General features: G+C 36.9%; 2 protein-coding genes across 4 annotated transcripts; both read left to right on the top strand.

The window, feature by feature from the left end:
• On the top strand, window positions 1,008-4,747 carry LOC109829815 (cucumisin-like). The gene is made up of 9 exons (XM_020396863.1): window positions 1,008-1,279; window positions 1,376-1,455; window positions 1,527-1,618; window positions 1,689-2,443; window positions 2,511-2,614; window positions 2,751-2,969; window positions 3,052-3,163; window positions 3,281-3,494; window positions 4,190-4,747. Exons 1-9 carry the CDS (start codon window positions 1,064-1,066, stop codon window positions 4,711-4,713), a joined length of 2,316 nt encoding a protein of 771 aa, XP_020252452.1. The 5' UTR covers window positions 1,008-1,063; the 3' UTR covers window positions 4,714-4,747.
• Window positions 15,540-17,836, top strand: LOC109829344. Of its 3 annotated transcripts, none has more exons than XM_020396477.1 (6): window positions 15,540-15,694; window positions 15,983-16,034; window positions 16,596-16,675; window positions 16,767-16,839; window positions 16,959-17,019; window positions 17,549-17,836. In XM_020396477.1, exons 1-5 carry the CDS (start codon window positions 15,578-15,580, stop codon window positions 16,973-16,975), a joined length of 339 nt encoding a protein of 112 aa, XP_020252066.1. In that variant the 5' UTR covers window positions 15,540-15,577; the 3' UTR covers window positions 16,976-17,019; window positions 17,549-17,836. The 3 variants fall into 3 exon arrangements, with proteins under 3 accessions (XP_020252066.1, XP_020252065.1, XP_020252064.1); XM_020396476.1 differs by having other exon boundaries at window positions 16,590-16,675; XM_020396475.1 differs by having other exon boundaries at window positions 16,545-16,675.

The following is a 20,225-nucleotide window of genomic DNA, read 5'->3' as shown; positions in this document are numbered from 1 at the left end:
TTTTGAGTTACTTCTTTTTATTAGTTTGTGAATGAATGAACGTTGTAAAAAAAAAATCTTTTACAATATTGCTATAGAAGCAAAGATGATCTTGTTTATGTTCTCTCGACGCTTTTCTGTGATTTTTGCCCCCCTTGTAGAGGCTTTTCTTTATCTCGATTAGATTGAAAATGAAATGACTTTGGAAGTGACGATGCAAGCAGCCTACCTCTATCATTGAAGCCGTTTATATCTTGTTGCCTAATTTGAATTCACTTTTAACGCTATTTTATAATTTGCATGTATAAAAAGATCACATCAAGTACTGTTAACCTGAACAATTAAATAGTCTCATGTAAATATCATCCATCTATGCCATGGCTTTTATCTTCCATTATGCTCTCTGGTTTTCAATCGTCATTTTCATTTTTACACTTTCTTAGTCTTAGAGATTTTTACAGGTTTTTCCTTGGTCTCACATGCTTAAACTGCATAATTTTCTCATTCAGGTCTTGCTGTTGGGAGGTTAATAATTGTCACTGAGGTTTCCAATCAAATGAATATGTAGTTTCTATGACTTCTATGCTGTATTCTTTGGATTGTATGCTCACAATTTAGGCCTACATCTCATTCTCAATTCTGCTAGATTTATTTGATAGAGGTTGCTATCAGAGATGAGCTGGCCAGAATATATTAAGCTTTGAGAATCATATTAGGACAGATTTCTATTGACAAAGACAAGTCTCCTGCTGAGTTAAATGAAATGTGTGTTTCTTCATTTTTTTTGGGGGATACAAATTAAGAAATAGACCTTTCTCTAAACACTTGTTTGATGTTTTGTGGTTGAGGGCAAGTAGATGATCAATAGTCTTTTTGTTTCTTATGGTAAAGCTGATATTTTGACTATCTTGATTGGAAACCATTAGAGCACTAAATGAAAGACAGCCAGGCCACGTTGGTTGTAGAGAGATTATTTTAGCATACCTGTCTTATTTTGAACTCCTTGTATGTCATTTCTCGGATTGCCTTCACACCTTTATGTGTTTGTTCCTTGTAATATTCTTTCAATGAATTTCTAAATGAAATGTACATAACTGAGGAAATGTTTAATATTTTAGGCCTTTATAAACACTCACACTCTTGCTTCTCTCTATCTCATACACACACGTGCACACTCTCTCATACGCTCATGTTCTGTCAAGCTTTCTATCTACGTTTGTTATGTTTTCTTATCTTTCATGCGACACTTCTTATGTCTGTACCTTATGGCTCTGTCGGTGCATTGAGGATTGATAGAAAGGTAAATTTTAATCTAAAGCTCACAGACCGCATAGAGAATTCTTACTATTTGATATTAATATGGTTACTGAAGCAACTTTTTCTATATATCTATTAGGTCCATATAGTGTACATGGGAGATCTGACAGTTAACCATCGCATACATCACAGAGTCTTGCTTGATCAAGAACTTGGCAGGTTTCTCTTTCTAACATTTTGCATAAATGTTACCTACAACTCATCTGATACTATTGATAAATGATATACAGCGGTGCATCAGAGCTCTTGGTTAGAAGTTACACAAAGAGCTTCAATGGCTTTGCCGCAAATCTTTCTGATGAAGAAGCTAAGAAGATTGCCAGTAAGTTAGCTTGTTTGAATTCTGAAATGAAACAAAAAGAGGTCTTCTTGATGAATAATGTTAATCTCAGACAGGGATGAGGTTGTATCAGTGTTCCCCAGCAAGCAGAGAGAGCTCCACACTACAAGATCATGGAGCTTCATAGGCTTCCCTATAAATGCATCCAAGCTAGCATTTGAGAGCCATGTCATCATAGGCATGCTCGACACAGGGATCTGGCCTGAATCCGATAGTTTCAGCGATGAAGGCTTTGATCCACCTCCTAGCAAATGGAAGGGAACCTGTCATTCCTCAAATTTCACCTGCAACAGAAAAATCATCGGAGCAAAATACTATTTATCCGAAAGAAATGTAAGCAAAGGAGAAATAGCATCACCTCGAGATTCTAATGGCCATGGATCACACACTTCATCAATTGCTGCGGGACGACAAGTTAGAGGAGCAAGCTTGTATGGTCTTGCTAAAGGAATCGCTCGAGGAGGAGTTCCTTCAGCAAGAATAGCTGTTTACAAGATTTGCTGGTCAGATGGATGCTCTGATGCAGATATCCTAGCTGCATTTGATGACGCAATCCATGATGGTGTGGATATAATCTCTATCTCTGCCGGGGGACCTTTTAGATCTGACTACTTTGATGACTCTATCGCTATTGGTTCTTTCCATGCTATGAAGAATGGAATTCTGACTTCGAATTCTGGTGGAAATACGGGACCAAGTTCATCGACTGTTCAGAATTATTCGCCATGGTCGCTTACAGTGGCTGCTAGCACCATTGACAGGCAATTTGTTGCAGAAGTGAAGCTCAGGAATGGAAATTCTTACAATGTAAGTTCTCATCATGTTGTTGAATAAGTAGAAATTGCGGCTATTTCTGTTTAATTTTACTTTGCAGGGGACAACAGTAAACACTTTTGACTTGAAGGATACAATGCATCCTCTAGTCTATGCAGGAGATGCACCGAATACTTCTGCAGGATATGATGGATCCTCCTCCAGGTGAAATTCATGCATCTTCTCCCCCTTCCTCTTCTTTTACATTTTGTTTCTATTTTCTCTTGTTAATAAATTCCCATCAGGACCCCTTACTAAAAAGGGTTAATTGATACTAGTAATTTTTGTTGTCATATTTCAGACATTGTTACTATGGATCCTTGGATGAGAAAATCGTGAAGGGGAAGATTGTGCTTTGCGATTCAAGGACTGAAGGCGGGGGTCTGATTCTTGCCGGTGCTATTGGTGCAGTCATGCAAGCAGATTCATATACAGATTATGCTCTCTCATACCCGTTGCCTGCCACAGTAATAGGACCTCTTGATCGTGGAAACATCTTGCAATACATTAACATGACAAGGTATTGAAAATTTGCCTCTTCGTGTTCATATTGATTTAGGTACAACTTATGGCCTAAATAAGTTTCATTTGTTTATTCATAGCGTTCCAGGAGCTAATATTTTGAAAAGCCAAGGACTCGATGATACAAGAGCTCCGTTCATCGTCTCATTCTCTTCTCGAGGGCCTAATCCTATTACAGCTGACATTCTCAAAGTAATAGTAACATGTGTTTTCTCAATTGATATATACAATTGATGTGTGTGCGCATGCGCATGTGTGTATGTGTTTCAAGAATTTAACTACACGGTTCAACGTATTGCGTGTGTACAGCCTGATTTGTGTGCACCCGGGGTTGACATTCTGGCTGCATGGTCGCCAATAGGATCGATGTCGGTGTATCCTGATGACAAGCGATCTGTATCCTACAACTTGCTTTCAGGTACTTCCATGGCTTGCCCTCATGCAACAGGCGCGGCTGCCTACGTCAAATCATTCCATCCAACATGGTCTCCTGCAGCCATCAAGTCCGCTCTCATGACAAGTGGTAAGTCTGACATGTATCGCTACTGGAAACATGACATTTGCAGACTGCAAAATTCCGTCTGTGATGGCCAGATATACATTGGCATTGCAATTTGCAGACAATTTTTCGAAACCCCTCTACAATGCCTTTTGAGTTGGGATGTCTTGAATTCTATGCCATCTATTATTTTATTTCCAACCTGTTTTCAATTTCTGACTAGTAAGTCTACAAAATTTTCGATCTGACCTATATAAAAACTTTGGTTAGGGGGTACCTTGGGAATTCTGTTTTGGGGAAATAATCTTACCATCATTGCAATTTCTATGCATTCCGTATGCAACGAGGGTAAGGAGATTAGTATTACAGAGAATTCTCCTGTTGGTGACCATTTCTTATCTTTTCTAATAAGAAAAATTATTTGCTCCAGGACTTTTCCGAATCTCATTAATTATGTGTGTTTGAGATTGTCTTATTCTGTGGTCTTGTGCTGTGTTTTTCTACAACAATTTGCAATGGTTCGACCTTGAACACATTATTGCAGGCAGATTTTATGTCAGTGAAGAACTTTTCTCTGCATTGCTGCGTTGACGGCTTAATATATGCGCTGCTGAAATCATTGATGGTCCATTTTTTTTAAACTAGAAATACAATCTTAGATCTTCACAATGTTCTTACTGACGTATAGCGCATGCATATATTTTTTGGTTCCATTGCAGCTTATCCGATGGAAGCAACCAAAAACCCTGAAGCACAACTCGCATATGGTGCTGGCCAAGTAAACCCGATAGCAGCCATAAACCCTGGATTGGTTTATGACACAAGCGAAGCGGATTATGTTAGATTTTTATGTGGGCAAGGATACAGCTCGAAGGATCTTCGGCTTGTCACTGGAGACAACGGCACCTGTTCTGTCACTAATAACGGGACCGTCTGGGATCTGAACTATCCCTCTTTCGCTCTCTCCGTCAAGAGTGGGAAAGCTTTCTCTGCTATCTTCAAGAGAACTGTCACTAATGTTGGACACAAATCTTCTACATATACCGCTGTGGTGAGTACTCAGTCGGGTATAAAGATAACTGTTGAGCCCAGTATACTTCATTTTAAGTTCTCGACGGAGAAAAAATCTTTTGAGGTGAGAATCCAAGGAGCGATTGCAAAGTTTCTGAGCTCAGGTTCAATAGCGTGGTCTGATGGTGAAAATTATGTTCGCAGTCCAGTTGTTGTGTATACTTCCTCCTGATGATGAATCTATATTTGTGTGTCAGTGATTTAATGAAGAATTAATTTGCGAGTTTTTTTTCTTCTTCTTCATGAGGTTTAGAATTTTTTGTATACTGTGTTTTGCAAACACATGGATCAAAAGGAAACATTCGAGACGGGTGTTTTGAGGAATCTTCTGGTTGTAATAATATACTGCCTTTCAAAGTATTGTACCATAGCATCTCAAACTCATAAGAAAGTCACAGAATAATTACAGGACTAATCATTCATCTGGATCTTTGAATTGGTACATCTATATAAAGAGAAACTTAAGGAAAAATCACAAAATTTTCCAGGGTCTACAATCAAGATTTCTGCACTTGGATTCCCATGAGCTCCTGCATTCTCCTCCGTTTTCTCGGTCGTCGCAGCAGCGGCAGTTCATACCAAGAGATTGCAACACCATCACGTACCCTGAAACAACCACCAATTCATTCATAATCATAAACTAATTAAACTCAAAACACCAAAAAAAAAAAAGAAGAAGAACGATTAACAGAGCTCTTTATTACTTACTTTCTTCATTAATAATAGGAAATGGCCTTGCTTCTGAGCTTGGAAAAATATGAGCGTGGAAGGAAACCAAGAGCAAAAGAACCAAGGAAGCTCCCTTAGAATCCATGGCTCTCTCTATGGGCTCTCTCTGAGGAATTATTTCTTGAAGAATTATGTTATAGTCATTGTGCTCATGATTTGTTTAATGATGGGTCATTTTGTCGCGTTGCTTTGAATTATTAGTGGTATTACCATCAACATTGTCATTAATTTATTACTTTTCCCTCAGTTTCTAGAAAGATTTTTATTAGGAAACGTGTTGAGATTTCTCTTCGTCCTTAAGTTAATGCATGGGCCTATATTTTTTTATTATTATGGAGGATTGAAGAGAAGTTTCCTCTATTTTGTCCAAGCTATTCAAAGACTCTTTTTCTCCCTTTCTTCTTATTTTGTCTTTTTCAGTGAGAACACAAATACAAGTTGCATACTTTGGTGATTGCATAGTAGGTGCATTGAATCTCACATTCCCAAGTGTTTTTTGACCTACTACGTCATCGTTATCTATTTGTTTAGGGGTTCAGTGAGAAAAGTTAAGGGTGAGTAAATAATATTTTGAAAGTTGAGGGGGGTTATCTACAATAACTCCATAATTGAGATGGGTTCTAGAGTTAAAAAATAGTTGGGGAGGGGGTCTAAGATACATTCCATTTTTTTTGGGTGTGGTGTGGGGGTGTAGGGGTTAAATTAACGAGAAATGATAGAGGCACACCCTCGGGCACACCGCCGGCATACCCCCATCCCCCTATCTACAGTACCAGGGGCCCCACTTGAGATTTCCCCCTCTATCTACAGTGCAGGGGGCCCCACTTGAGATTTTTTTAAAAATCTCAAGTGCCCCCCTCTCCGGCACTATAGCTAGGGGGTGTGGTCGGAGGTGTGCCTGTAACGCCTCGATCCCTAAATTAACCTTAAAACATTCACGTATGCTATTATGATTGTGGTTTATTTTAAGGGTGTTTTGCTTATAAACCTAAAGTCTTACTCCCACTTACTATAAAACCTATACCTAGTTCTATATGTTCCAACAAACCCAACTTAATAGAATTTAAAGTTTATAGCTGACTCCAACGGGATACATAGCTATATACTATAGTGTATATAGCTAAATACTACTGCTACAAGGTGTATTATTACATTCTACAAGGTATTTTTGTATACCCATTGTTTGCTGTTATACACCATCTATTCTCTTTGGGTTTCAAGGTAAATAAATTTTGTATATTGGATTAATTGGAACATATATATGACTTGGTGAACTTTTTACCGGATGAGAGTAAAAACTTTATTTTTATGAGCAAAAAACCCCTTATTTTAAATATAAGGATTACTATATTTTATGATAACTTTATTTATTTATTTTTCTTAAAATGAATCATAGTCGTATATAGCTATAGTAAATATGGGTTATTTTTTTAACAAATCATAGTAATATATAACTATGATAACACAGATTGATGTATCTATTTATATTCTTGACCAATGTTGTTTTAGTATAACTAGTAAAATGCATGTGTGTTGCACGTGGGCATTCTTGTTTAATGTTGAAAATTTTAAACATGGACCATAAAATGATGAAGTGAATCGATGGAGACTCTCAATTCATGTGCTTAAGTTGGTTTAAATTTGATCAATATTTATAGAACCTAAATAAAGGATGTAATTAGAGATTTGTACGCTATGTCTCTTAAGTAATTAGATTGGCCAACAAGCTAGAAGGACCTGAATGTGTAAGGTAATGGTACAAAGAAAGGAGCCAATTCATATCATGTTCTAATTTTAATTACCTCATCAAAATCTATGTTAATCATTAGCATTTGAAGTTAAAACAAACCATACAGATATAGAGGGCCGAATTTGCTAAATAGTTTATATCCAACGTGGATTAATAACGTAAAAAAAATTATAATCCTATGCGTGAACAAACTTCTTCTGTAAACACAATATCAACATTAAAAGATGCTTTAATATTAGAGATAGGAGATACATCTTTGCTCAATTTACACAAAGGTTCAAGCTATTTAAAGAAATTAAATGCTAATTTATAGAGCTTTCCCAAATAAATTTCTTAAACTTGAAGCTGAAATTGACATGATTGGATGATGGAGGTATATCTTGAAAGTAGAGATTTGTCACTTATTGAAGTTCCGTGACAATCACAAGAGAGACTGATTATGTTATTCATATGCCTTTCATCAATCTCTAATTCACAGCTTGGCACTAAATTGATAGCATTTCTATGAAAATCTATACGATCTTTAACATCATCCTAAGAACTTCATTTCTCAAAAATAGAAGTTGGATGGTTGGAAGGAGAGAAAGAGAGAGAAATAAATGAAAAATAGATATCACATATAAAAATGAGTTATTACTTAGAAGGTAAAAGTCAAATCTTAAGAAGATATCACTTTAGCAATCAAGGTTTATTATAATAAAATGTTATATTTATTTTGGATGTATGTAAATATGATGCTTGTTGTAGTATTTATTTAACTTTATTTGTCTGAAATCATGGTAAGTAAGTTTATTTTGTATTTCTAAGAGTAATATCAAAAGGGTAAAGTTTATTTTGTATTTCTAAGAGTAATATCAAAAGGGTAATACAATTAGCATGATGCATTCCTAATCATGTCCATACTTCATGATATTAGCATCATAAATATCTTTAGTATAATGTATTTTCAAATTACGCCGTGAAATGTGTTTAGGGGGTGAATTTTAAAAGTATTTAATCTAATGAGATTTTAAGATACATTTGTTTGTTTTAGTCTTTTTATAATAGATTTTTATATTCGCCTGATACCAATGTCTCTAAAAAGAAAACTATTCATCAAATTGACTGTAGCAATTTAAATCATACGAAATTGACTCATTTCTATAACAAGCAAGTTTCGAAACACACTTTCAAAATTCTAATTGAATTATAGAGGAAAATATCAAGCTAACACGTGTTTGAGCAAATTTGATCCTCGAAAGAAGTCGGCATCTTGTGCTCTGCTAAAATTTTCATTCTAATCTAAGTGGAGTTTTGGTTGAGCTTTTCTTTTGTAATTGTATGAATTTGGGTTAATAGATGTTATAGTGAGTGGAAGACAATGTATGAGCCAATTTATACTCAAGAGATGAGGTAGAAGTTATATAAAGGGAAATGAAAAAGGTTATTTGTTAGTTAATTGGGTTTATAGTTTATCCATTGATTCAAATTGAATTTTAAAAGTCTTTAACTCTACATTTATATTCTTGAGCTGAAATTTTAGACTCATTAGCAGCTTGTGCTCAAAAGGCCCAAACCGATAAAGAATGAGGTGTCATTCTCTAATTTTACCTTAGGTGGTTCCTACAAAACTCTAGTTCTCCCCTGGCTTAAACTTTAATGTCTCTTCAATGTAGTTGTTTCAACTTTTTAGAGAGGAGCAAGTCGTAAAGCCTCCCGACACGCAATTAAGGTAGCCCAAAATTAAACATTGACACTCTAAAATTCTAAATGTAAATATAAGCATTTGTATGAAGTATTAGATCATAAACTATTGATAGTAATTATATTCTTGACCAAATATTTTGGGGATATTAGAAGGTGCATTGATAAAGAGTTGTTGATATCAGTTATCAAACAATGAGTTATTTGAGAGTTTGTGGAGTGGTTAGGGTCCTCTAACTCCTTTTGATGAGTGGTTTTGGGGCTCCCTGTTCTTTCCTACACATGAAGGAACTCATAAGAGGGTGGAGTTGAGTTCTCCAGTTGTTCCTCCGACGATCAAGTCAGTAGGTGATCTTGAGTGGGAAAATATGAGTGGGAAAGTATGAGTGGGAAAGTATGGAGTTAGTTCTTAGTTTTGTCAAAAAGGCTAGAGACCGTTACCCCATGAAGTGTTGCTCCTTTTATAGTGGGTTTGAGCGCCAAGAAGGTAACTTGGGCCGAGTCCAGCTAGGCAGCTGAGTCGGCAGACGTGTGCTAGGTGTCAATTGTTGAAGGAGGTGAGACACCTGGTCATTTATTGTGGGAATGACAATAGACGCTTAGTGCTGACTGGGTCTGCTGAGTCATAAAGACTATATGGGCTAGAGTAATGATAATGTTGTCAGGTCAGTTAATGCGATAGTAGTCAGGTGGCAAAGGGTTTGAGATAACCGGCCTTCGACTCGTCAGGTCCAGGGCTGAGAAGTACCGCCTTTTGACTCGGTTACGTGAGATGTTAGCTGAACAGTGGGCTGAATCGGATCGCTTGTGGAGTCAATTGAGGGGTTGACCGAGTAGTACCACCTTTTGACTCAGTATACTAGTTGTCAGCCAATCAAGTCAAGCGTGTTGAGGAGGGGTTATCTTGGTCTTGAATCAGTTTGGTTAGGTACAGTGTAAGACACATCTTGACTTCTCTATGTGGATTAATATTTAGTAATTTAGACGTTATAACAAGAGTTATGGATAATAATTTAAGAATTACTTATTAAAAAATGGTATAATTGTGAATTATAAATTTTAAAAGGGTAAAATAAGAAATTAAAAAGTGTTGATATGAATATTCTCTTTAATAAATAGTATAGATACATATATATAGATATAGATAAATAGTCTTAATTTGTTGGTTCAAACAAGTTCTTAACATTATTTATTGAATTGATTCTTGTTACTCATAGGCGCATCCCACGCACGCACCACTAGCTAGCATACACCTAAGTGATTTGACTTTTAACATGTTCAAAATGGCAATGCTTAAATATTATTTTCTTTTATTTTTAGGAATGCAATGCTTACAACCTAAACCAAGGTTTAATCTCTCTCTCTCTCTCTCTCTCTCTCTCTCTCTCTCCCATCTCTCTCCTCGGTTTTTGTTATTAGCTTGAGACAGCTCGCGGTACTCTCTCTCTCTCTCTCTCTCTCTCTCTCTCTCTCTCTCTCTCTCTCTCTCTCTCTCTCTCTCTGATTTCCTTTAACTATGATCTCATTCCATATGCCGACAACTAGTTTTTGTTCTCAGAGTCAAGAGACTGACCCCTAAATCAGACTTCCAATAGCATCTCGTTCCTTTTGATGCTTGTGGGATGCCAATGGATCAGACCACCAGCTAAATTTGGCCCTACAATTGGGTCAAACATACTAGCTAGTTAGTTTTTGCATGTTGATCGAGCTTGACCCACGTGGCCTATCCGCATCACATTATGGTTCATGTTGATCTCAATGAGAGCTAGACACATCGCATGGTCACCACAAGGGTCACATGAATCCAACACTAGTACTGGATATCATGATCTCAATTTATCTATTGAACAACTGGTGGTTTAGCATATATTTTATAAAACTATAACATTCTAAATCCACATAACTCTAGAGTTTTGTCATAATGGAAAGCATTTTAATATATATGGTTTTGAAAAAGTATATCCGGTGTGTAAAGCTGTTTAGATTTCAACCTATTGAAAACATCTTAAAAGCTGCATATATATGCATGTTAGATTATAACATTATAATCCTTAATCCTCACCATATAGATAGCTCAAGAGATTTGATGAGGTGAAGTAGAAATATTCAACAAGTGTGGAGTGCATATTTTCCCCTTTCATGATGGAGAATTGATTGACTTGTCATTATTATATGAGATTTAAGCCAGCGGCAAAGCTAAGCTAAACTTGAATCTATATATATATGATATTATAGTAAAAATCAAATCTTTGGTCATGATTAACCCTGCCCATATCTTTTGTTCTATGATTGTTAATTAAGAATCATGTGATTCTAAGAAGATGATAATGAACAAGGGCAACTAAGAAAGTTGCATGAAGATTAGATAAGAGAGCCTTATCCATAACATGATACGTATTAAAGTATCACGATATATCATGTGAGAATTTTTTTTTTTAGTGTCTAGTTGCCATTTAATTTCTTTGAGATTATATATAGTTGGTGTATGGCTTAATTTGATGCGGCAAGAATACTTGAAGACTTTACAATCTTGGGATCAGATGCGATACTTCCATGCTTAGAGGCTTGTATCGCTTAAACTCCAAACAATTTGGTGAGAGTGGGGTATCTTGCGACACGTAGTGTAAAAATTGACTTGAAGAAATATTCACAAAATGCCAATCTTGTGTTCTTCGATTTATTACAAGTATCATCATTTCAATGGTTGAATTCTTCCTTGTTTAGTAAGTGGGCTAAGCATTGAGCACGTCTCCTCCGATCCTTAATTATTAGGATAATTTACATTTTTTGTAGTTTTCTTCACGTGACGACATAGATAAAGTCCATGGTACCTCGTCACCACAAGGTAATTTCATGTTGTCCTTAATTGAACACGATATTAGCACTTCCAACTTGTATGCATCAAAAGTAGAAGGAAGGCCCAAAATTCTTAAGAGCAATCAATAACTTCCAAGAAGAAAATTGCAAAATATTGCATTTTATCTTATCCAAATTAAACTTCACAAGATTGTTATATATATGCGGGGACTTAATTAATTAGGTGTCACATGCATCAACATCCACCTATTCTAAGACGACGAATGATCATTTGGCTGGTTCTGAAGAAATTAATTAATTAAGATCTTCAAATTATCTAATATACATCGCAAATAAATTCTTACCTTGATCTCTCTTCTCATATTTCAAAAACATTGAAAAGAAAAAACATAAAAATATATAGCTCCATTTTTTTCTTGATAGCATACTCCACAGTAAGTGTGATAAGATGGAACAACTGGCCGGTTCTTTTTAATTATGTGCAGGCGATGATGTTAATTAATTGTTAGTCTAATTATTAATTAATTAAGCATGTGTACGTACGTGTAATGATGATTAAATTGATAAACAGCTCCTTGAGCTAGCTAGGAATCATCTATCTACATAACAGTGGGATAAATCATTGCACATGGTTAAAGGTTCCTCTAAGAGGTTGGGTCGTCATTGGTTGACAAGAATATAATTTTCATTAGTGAGGGGTCGACATATATGAGAACAAATGCTATTCCACTATGCTTGAATTTTGTTAAAATGGGAGCTCTTGTCTCGTGGTCAAGTTGGTCCTACTGGGCATCGATCGATCTGACCATGTTAATTAAGTTACGTGCATGAGTCATCAACTCCGACCATCACGTTAATTCCCTGTAAAAACGTACTCATCGACTTTGACCGTCACTTTCCTTGTAAAACAACCACCCTGGCCTGTAGAAAATTAAAAAAACAAAACAAAACATGAAGGCTAGCTGAAGGAGCCTGACTACGTACTTCCTCCCCCTCCACACAATTAATGTGCTCCTCAGGATTTAGGATATGCCCAGGGCCAGCACTGAATCCCTCAAGACCAACCAACCAAACGTTAGTGCTTGTGCTGATGCCAAGGGCAAGTCTGTCGGCTAACCGAACAGACGAGTCATTTTTTGACCAATGGTCATCATTACCGACTCGAAGTGCGGGATCAGTCGGTCCCCGTAATTAAGATGACTTCTTGAGCAGACATCTCGATCATACACTCGACCCGAAGCTCACTCGGCTGTCGGGTCGAGAAATCATAAAGACAACTCACGAACCGACCCGCCTCTACTAAGGGGATGAGGTCCAGCTAAGCTCGCTTCAGATGTCAATCGATGCTACAACATTGATCAGTCCCATCAAGATCTCCGCTTTGACAAATCTCGTGCCTAAGCCGCTTATTCTACTCACAAGTTATTTCCCAGGGATCGCCATAATGCTCCCCTGGCCTTGAATGACTCCCCCTCCAATCACTAGCCTCCATCTGGAGGGAGAAGGACGACCAAGTAGTTGGCTTATCATTTGTCCTGCCTCATCTGTCAAATCCAGGATATTGAACAGACATTTCTCTCCTGTACTCAAATGACTTCCCTTTCAATCGTCAGCCGGCATCTGGAAGGAGAAGGACGACTCAGCAGCCTGTCTGCTCACCCCCAACCGCCGCATGTGCATAGTCAAAGCCAAAGGGTCAAACTCTCAAAGGCGACGTGCTATAAAAGGGAGGAAAGAAGGGGGGAGGTATATCTTTTCTGCTGCTACTTCACTAAAGCTCTGATTTTTACCTTTGTGAAAAAGAACTAATAACTCTCAAAAAGTATCCTCTAAGGACCTCAATGGCCCAGGGACTCTCCCTTAAACCCCACTCAAGCCCACTAGCTAACTTCACCGTCGAAGGTATCACGGGGGAAATGAGCCCCGCCCTCCCACGGGTTTCTCCTTGTTTGCGCAGAAGGATCGGGAATTCCAGTCTAAGGATCGGGTATAAAGTCGGATGAGGAGTCGGCCCCATCTCTCATCCTCTTCCTATTCGCCGCCAGCGCGAAGACCAGAACTGCAACCCCCTCGACTGTGTGATATCAGACATCAACAGTAACAAAAAAGAAAAAGAAAGAAATAAGAAGAAGACTTTTATATCATTCCCCAATTTATACGGTGTCATTGAGATGTCACCACATATCCGAACCATCTAGTATGGTCTTGATATATATTTATAATCGAATTTGTACGTAATGGCCTAGATGTGTGTATAATTAGGGGTGGGCAAAAACCCAAAAAAACGGTTCAACCGAAAAAACCGCCCGAAAAAACGGACCGGTTAACCGAACCGAATTAAATGGATGAGAAGAAGTCTCTAAACCGCCCGAACCGAATTAAACCGGTTTGGATCCGGTTTGAACCCCTGAACCGCCCAAAAAAACCGATCCGATTTCTGTTGGGCGGTTTAGAGACTAAACTTATACCTCAAAACTTTTCCTGTTATCATCCAATAGATTCAAACGGCGCAAGGAGCAGTTTCAAGCAATGAGTACAGTAATATCACAGAAAAATATCCTTGAGAACTAAGTAAAGATTCAAATCAATCCAGAAAATTTGTTATGCACATGATGCACTTACAAAAGATGCATATGCTACATTATATGAACAATATCATACAAAACATCACTCCCCTGTATAATTAAATAAACTTAAACTTTAGTTAAAAAATTTCGCAGAAAAGATCTTGAGAATTACATAAGATTCAAATCAATCACAAAATGTGTTATGTACATGATACTTACAAGAGATAAGCATGATGTATTATATGAACAACATCTTTAAAACATCAGTTCTCTGCGTAATTATATCAACTCAAAACTTTATTCTAAAGATGATAACCAATCTAATAAAGCTTTGTTGGCGAGCTCAGGAACCTCATCATGAGGACAATGCCCAGCTTGCAAATTCACAACAGAAGTATTTGGATAGAACTCTTTGCAAATTCAAAACCGAAACTGAACCGAACCGAACCGAACCGAATTTCGGTTGGGCCGAATATTCGTATGAAGGGGAAAAAATCTGTATCTGGATGAGAGTTTTGAGAATCCGAAAAATTCGGATTGGATGCGGATTGGGCATAAAACCGAACCGAACCGAATATGTCCAGCCCTATGTATAATAGATGAAAATCAATAATAAAACTATTATAGAATCAGTACAATCAAAATAAATCAGTTTATATGATCAACTTGTTAGAATTAATATAAAACTATAATCATTGATCCTCATCATAACTTTAGAGTTTTTGTGTAATGGTTAGAAGAACTAAATTTAAGATGGTATCAGAGCAACACAGGTTCAAATCTCACCGGCCACGAATTAAATGCGGATTTTCTAAAAATTGACACTGCTACGTTTGTATAGGTTTCGACCCATAAAAAAGGACGACCTGCGAGGACATGTTAGAATTAATATAAAACTATAATCATTGATCATTACTATAATTTCGGAGATGAACTAAATTTAAGACAACTTAAAAGTATTTCGCATTCTTAATTCTTTCCTTCTGTGTGATTTTCAACCGAAGGCCCCATATTTCTCCCCATGCCAGCTCAAAAAACCAATTCAATACAGCACAAGACCAGAACCCGAGCGGAGGAAGTTAAGGCCGTTTATATCCTCTAGCACACGTGTCACCGCCTCAGCATCTAGGACCCACATCAGACTGCCCCCTCCTACTGCCACGTGGCACTTGTGACTGACGAGAGCAAAATCCCCACACACACACCCCCTCCAAAAAGAAAACAAAGCATATATATATTACTAAGATTCAGTCGACATACATTAGTAAATAATAATTAGAGGATTTCTCGGGATTTAATTTCTTTTTTTGGATTTAGCATAATTATCTAGGTCGGTGAGAGAGTCTAGAGAGAGAGAGTCTAGAGAGAGAAAGTGGAGGGAGGGAGGAGTCTTTAAATGCTGGCCCCTGTTCCCTCTTCCTTCTCCATTCTCAACCTTAGCTTCTTCTTTGAGAGAATTATAACACAGAAAAATATCGTATTTTTCAGAGATGGAGGATAACAAGAAGGCAGCAAAGGCTTTTGTTGACAACTATTTCCCTGTCAAGCAACCAAAATCTAGGTTCCCTGATGTTCTCAATGATCTCTTTCCTCCAAATTCTCAGCAGGTAATCTAGATTAATTTGATCAGTTATCTTAGTTTTTGGGTTATTTGAGCAAATGGGTTCTTGTTGGTTGATTGATTTGAGAGGATATATATCTATATCTATATATATATATATATAGAGAGAGAGAGAAATTCTTATGTTAACTTAAGTGGACCATCCACCAAACTTTCTATACATTGACGATACCTAGGGATCCATGCAAGATATGAAGATTGTGTGTATATGTTTCAAAATTTAAGATTGTGGGTCCCTGTTATTTCTCCTAACCCTTTGATTTGAATTTTTCAGGAGGCTTCAAAGAGGGAGGGATATGGTGGTCAGAGTTCAAATGCAGTTGCAGGTCATTGAATATCCTCATTTTGGCTTTATCGTTAGCTTCTAACTCTATGTACAAACTAGCGTGTGTCGGTAACTGATGATTTAATTATGCGTCTTATTATTAATTACATTAATGAGAAGTATGTTGTACAACAAAAATTTTATAGTCTATAATGTTGAGCAATGTTAGCCAAATTGTTAGGTGTGTCCATGAATTTGAAATTCTACCTTCATTATCTTGTTTAGGGAATTTATCATGCACCAGTGATAATAGTATCTAATTTCTAATAGCTTCTATAAACTAAAGGAAAGAACATATGCAGATGTGAGAGGCTCTGCTCCTAATTATGTGTCAACCATCTAATGTAACACAAAATAAACTCAATTTTATCAAATGCACGTAGTGATACATAGAACTGAATCAAACCTCCTTTTGTTGCTGAGATTTAAGGGTAATTATTAAGTAACTTACTATGGTTTTGTTCAAGGCTTATTCAAGATTATCTCAAATGGAAATTGCATATATTTTCAGATGGCTATTCTCGAGGAAAAGCTAACTCAGTTGTGTATTTTGAAGTGTCAGAACCATGCTCGATGGGCTCATCTGTGGATTATGGTTGCAGAGACAACTATTATCCCAACCGTCAGCCTGGAAATTTTAATGTAAGTGACAAAGTTATGTCAAAATCATATGTTCTCTTTTTTTTAAATATATACGGGATTATGTTCTAAATTTTTTTTAACACATGTTCAGGAGAAGAAAAAGGATAAAAATGATGGCTATGAGTATTTGAACCCCGAAAATTCAAGAGGAGAATGGTGGCAAGGTAAGAATTCAATGGAGGAATTAAATCACAGTAGGGTTGGATTATCAATTATTAGGATCAAAAATTTGTTATCATAATGATATAAAGTGTGGATAACTTTTTCCCCTCTGTGTTTACAGGTTCATTGTACTATTGAAGCAACTATTCAAGACCTTGGTGTTCTATTTAGATAGGAAGAAGGTACTTCAGATCTCTAAGCCTTTAATATGTTTTATTTGTTACATTTCATTTACCTTTATGATTTATTTCTGTTTTTGGATACCACAGATTGTTTACAAATTTGAGTAGATCAAGAAGGGCTACCATAAATATGATTCCTCAACAAAGTCATGTTGATATGATTAACAAAATTTAATAAGATAGTTATGAGGATGGTACTCAAACTTTTAAAGCTATCAGATACCCTTAAAAATATCATCATAGCAATCCTTTCCACTCTGCAATTTTGTTCTGAGGAAAAAAAAAATAGTGAACAAGGCATTCAAAAACTTTTACTATTGAAGTTAATTGCTATCCAAGACATTCACCTTATGCTTAAAATCAACAGTGCATGAATTCATGCCTCATTTGTCTGAACACATTTTTTTGACTGGATGAAAAAACCTTCGTAAAATAATTGGAATATACTCTAATGTAATCTAATTTATCTTAAGGGTTGCAATAAATTTTCTTGTTTCTCAACTGATCTATGGTTTGTTTATGGCAATAGTAATAGCTACGACGGAAAATTTGCTGAAGATAGATGCAGCATCAATAGTCACTACCAAAGAATGTCCAATGGCTCCTTCAAGTTGTTCTCTTTTATCCTGATCAGCTTTTAGTGTGTATAGCAAGTGATAAATGATTAAATATTTACTATGTGTGGAAATGGAGAACTGCATGTGTCGTATCAGCTGTTTTACTGTATTCCCAATATTCACTTGTGGGGATTATGGATACTTTTGTGTGCACTTCAATGTTATAGTAAATTATATAAATAGCAATCAGATGTTTATTATTCAGGTCTCTCATTTTTGAAGGTTATTGATGTTGTTTGTATATAGTTTTGTTCAAAGGTTTGAAGCTTCCTCTGATGTATAGTTTGTGGACATCTATGTTACCTGGGTACTTCTATTCGGAAACTGTGGTCATACCAAACACATACCTGTATCCGTACCTGTACCCAATCTTCTTGGATACTTTTTGAATATATGTATACGTTTATTTAGGCTTACACTCAATTATATAATACATGTTTTAATTTAAAACTTCCGCACTTCTTGGATGTATATTCTAAACCGAGCATATTTGGTCAAAATTTTCTTGATTATCAAATATACCAAAACAAAGTTAGGATCAATTAATCCTAGCCTAGTTTTAGTGGGTTGCGAGACAAGTCCTTGAGTGTTAGGGTTTGATGGGATTTTATACTTCGACCTACTTTCTGTTATCAGTAAAAAACAGAGTATTTAACTGATGTCCACCAAAGTTTGTAGCCACATATTTATTAATATAAAACACATTTTTATATAATACAAGGATCTCTAGGCAATATGAGTGGTTAAAAACTTTGGTGGACACACTATTCTACTTTAAGTGCGCGTCCGATGGAATTTGAGCATGGACGGCTAATAGACAATCCGCCTGCTCCACCGTGTTATTATGGGAATTGTTTTGGGTATATACCCCAAATCCTCCGTGTTTATTAAAACACCTCTCCAATCTTACTGTTTGTTAAACCAGTGGAGGATATAGTAACTCATACTGTTGAAGAATTTTTTTTAAAATAAAAAAACAAGATTTATACTTCCCTCCAAATCATCATCTCATAATTAAGGTCCGAAGTTATAAAATCAGGGAGGTTTATTTCTATTACAAAATCTATCTAATGTTGCTGGATATCGTGTCCGACATGCGCTCGGTCTAATCTTCCGGCAGGAGCCATCGCGAGATTCCGCTCCGTCTGCAAGCGATGGCTTCTGCGCTCGGTCTAATCTTCCGGCAGGAGCCATCGCGAGATTCCGCTCCGTCTGCAAGCGATGGCTTCCTTAATTTATCCTGTACGATCCCGATTTCCATCAAGAAACATCAGCAGGCTCAGGCTCAGGCTCTGGCCCGATCCCTCGGCGACGAACTCTTTCTCTTCTCTTCACTCCCACAATGCAGGTATATATCCATCTCTATGGAACTTGGAAGCGACAACAAAGTCGAATCTATTTCAAATTTTGGGATATGTTCACGTATCAAGTATCCAATTCCGTTGATGATGGAGATTGCTCTGCTGCTACTGTGATGACACCGAACTATATATATAGCGATCGACCCCACCATTCGCTGAACCCATTCTGGCTAAGCTTCCGATGAGCATCGACGGTATTAAGGATGCATGCGATTGATCCACCTGACGGCAGCAATAAGCATTGAGCCGGGATCAATAGACTAAAGCAATTGATTCAAGAGATTCTTGATTTGGCTCTATAGGTGGTAGAAATTGTTAAATAGGTTAAGTGCTTTCGCCCGTGGACATAGCCTACAAGCATAACAGCATATATATATCCCTTTGTTATTTGTATTCTTGATATTTTCTGCATTTTCGTCTAATTCATATTAGTTTATCCTAGGGATTTGCCATAACAAATTGGTATCAAAGCCTCAGCTATTGATCAGATAAGAAGATGATAATAACTACCATGAAGTGGGATAATGAGAAGTTTGACGGTATTTTAGCAAGTTAGGATGATTGCTATATTTACACAAAAAAAAGGGAGTGAGATGGGATTTGTTTAGGAAGATGAAGAAATCATGTGAGAGGATGACTAAAAGAAGTTAGAAATTAATGATTCAGCTTTTCGATAGGATAAGGCTATGGGAGCTCAGGGGCTATATAGTGAATCGTTTTCTTTTTTTTCCTCCCAATTAAATATAAAGTTTTTGCAATTATATATAGTCTATACGAAGGAATTAGTAGGCTATTAAGTTCATAACAAAGCGAGTAATTAAAAGCATGTGGGGCCCACTGTTATTGGGCTGGAGAACTTTGACCATAAGTAAGGCAAACCCAGCCGTCACACGGAAATTAAAAGTAACGTGGGGCCCAACGCATGATTAGTAGGAATAGGATTTTGTTGGTTAATTACATATTGAAGACCTCAAGACCCTTCGCGCGCGAGGCCGGCAGAAATTCCAGGCCGCAGGGTTTTGCGTTTGGGTTTTAATTTTATCACGGAAAGCCTCTTGTGTCCCCGAGGAGTTTGATGGGCAGGATATCTCACTAATTAGACCGTATGCGCTTATGTTGGCCTGCCGCCGTGCATTCATACATGTCTTTGAATAGGTTTTCATTTGTTAGATTTGAATTTTAGTCAAGAGTTGTAGGATGCGGAGAAGTTGTGAACCTTGTAAATGGT

The sequence above is a fragment of the Asparagus officinalis genome, chromosome 2, assembly GCF_001876935.1.
Source record: "Asparagus officinalis chromosome 2, Aspof.V1, whole genome shotgun sequence".
In the NCBI taxonomy this organism is placed as follows: Eukaryota; Viridiplantae; Streptophyta; class Magnoliopsida; order Asparagales; family Asparagaceae; genus Asparagus; species Asparagus officinalis.
This window is presented reverse-complemented; position numbering and strand designations above follow the sequence as displayed.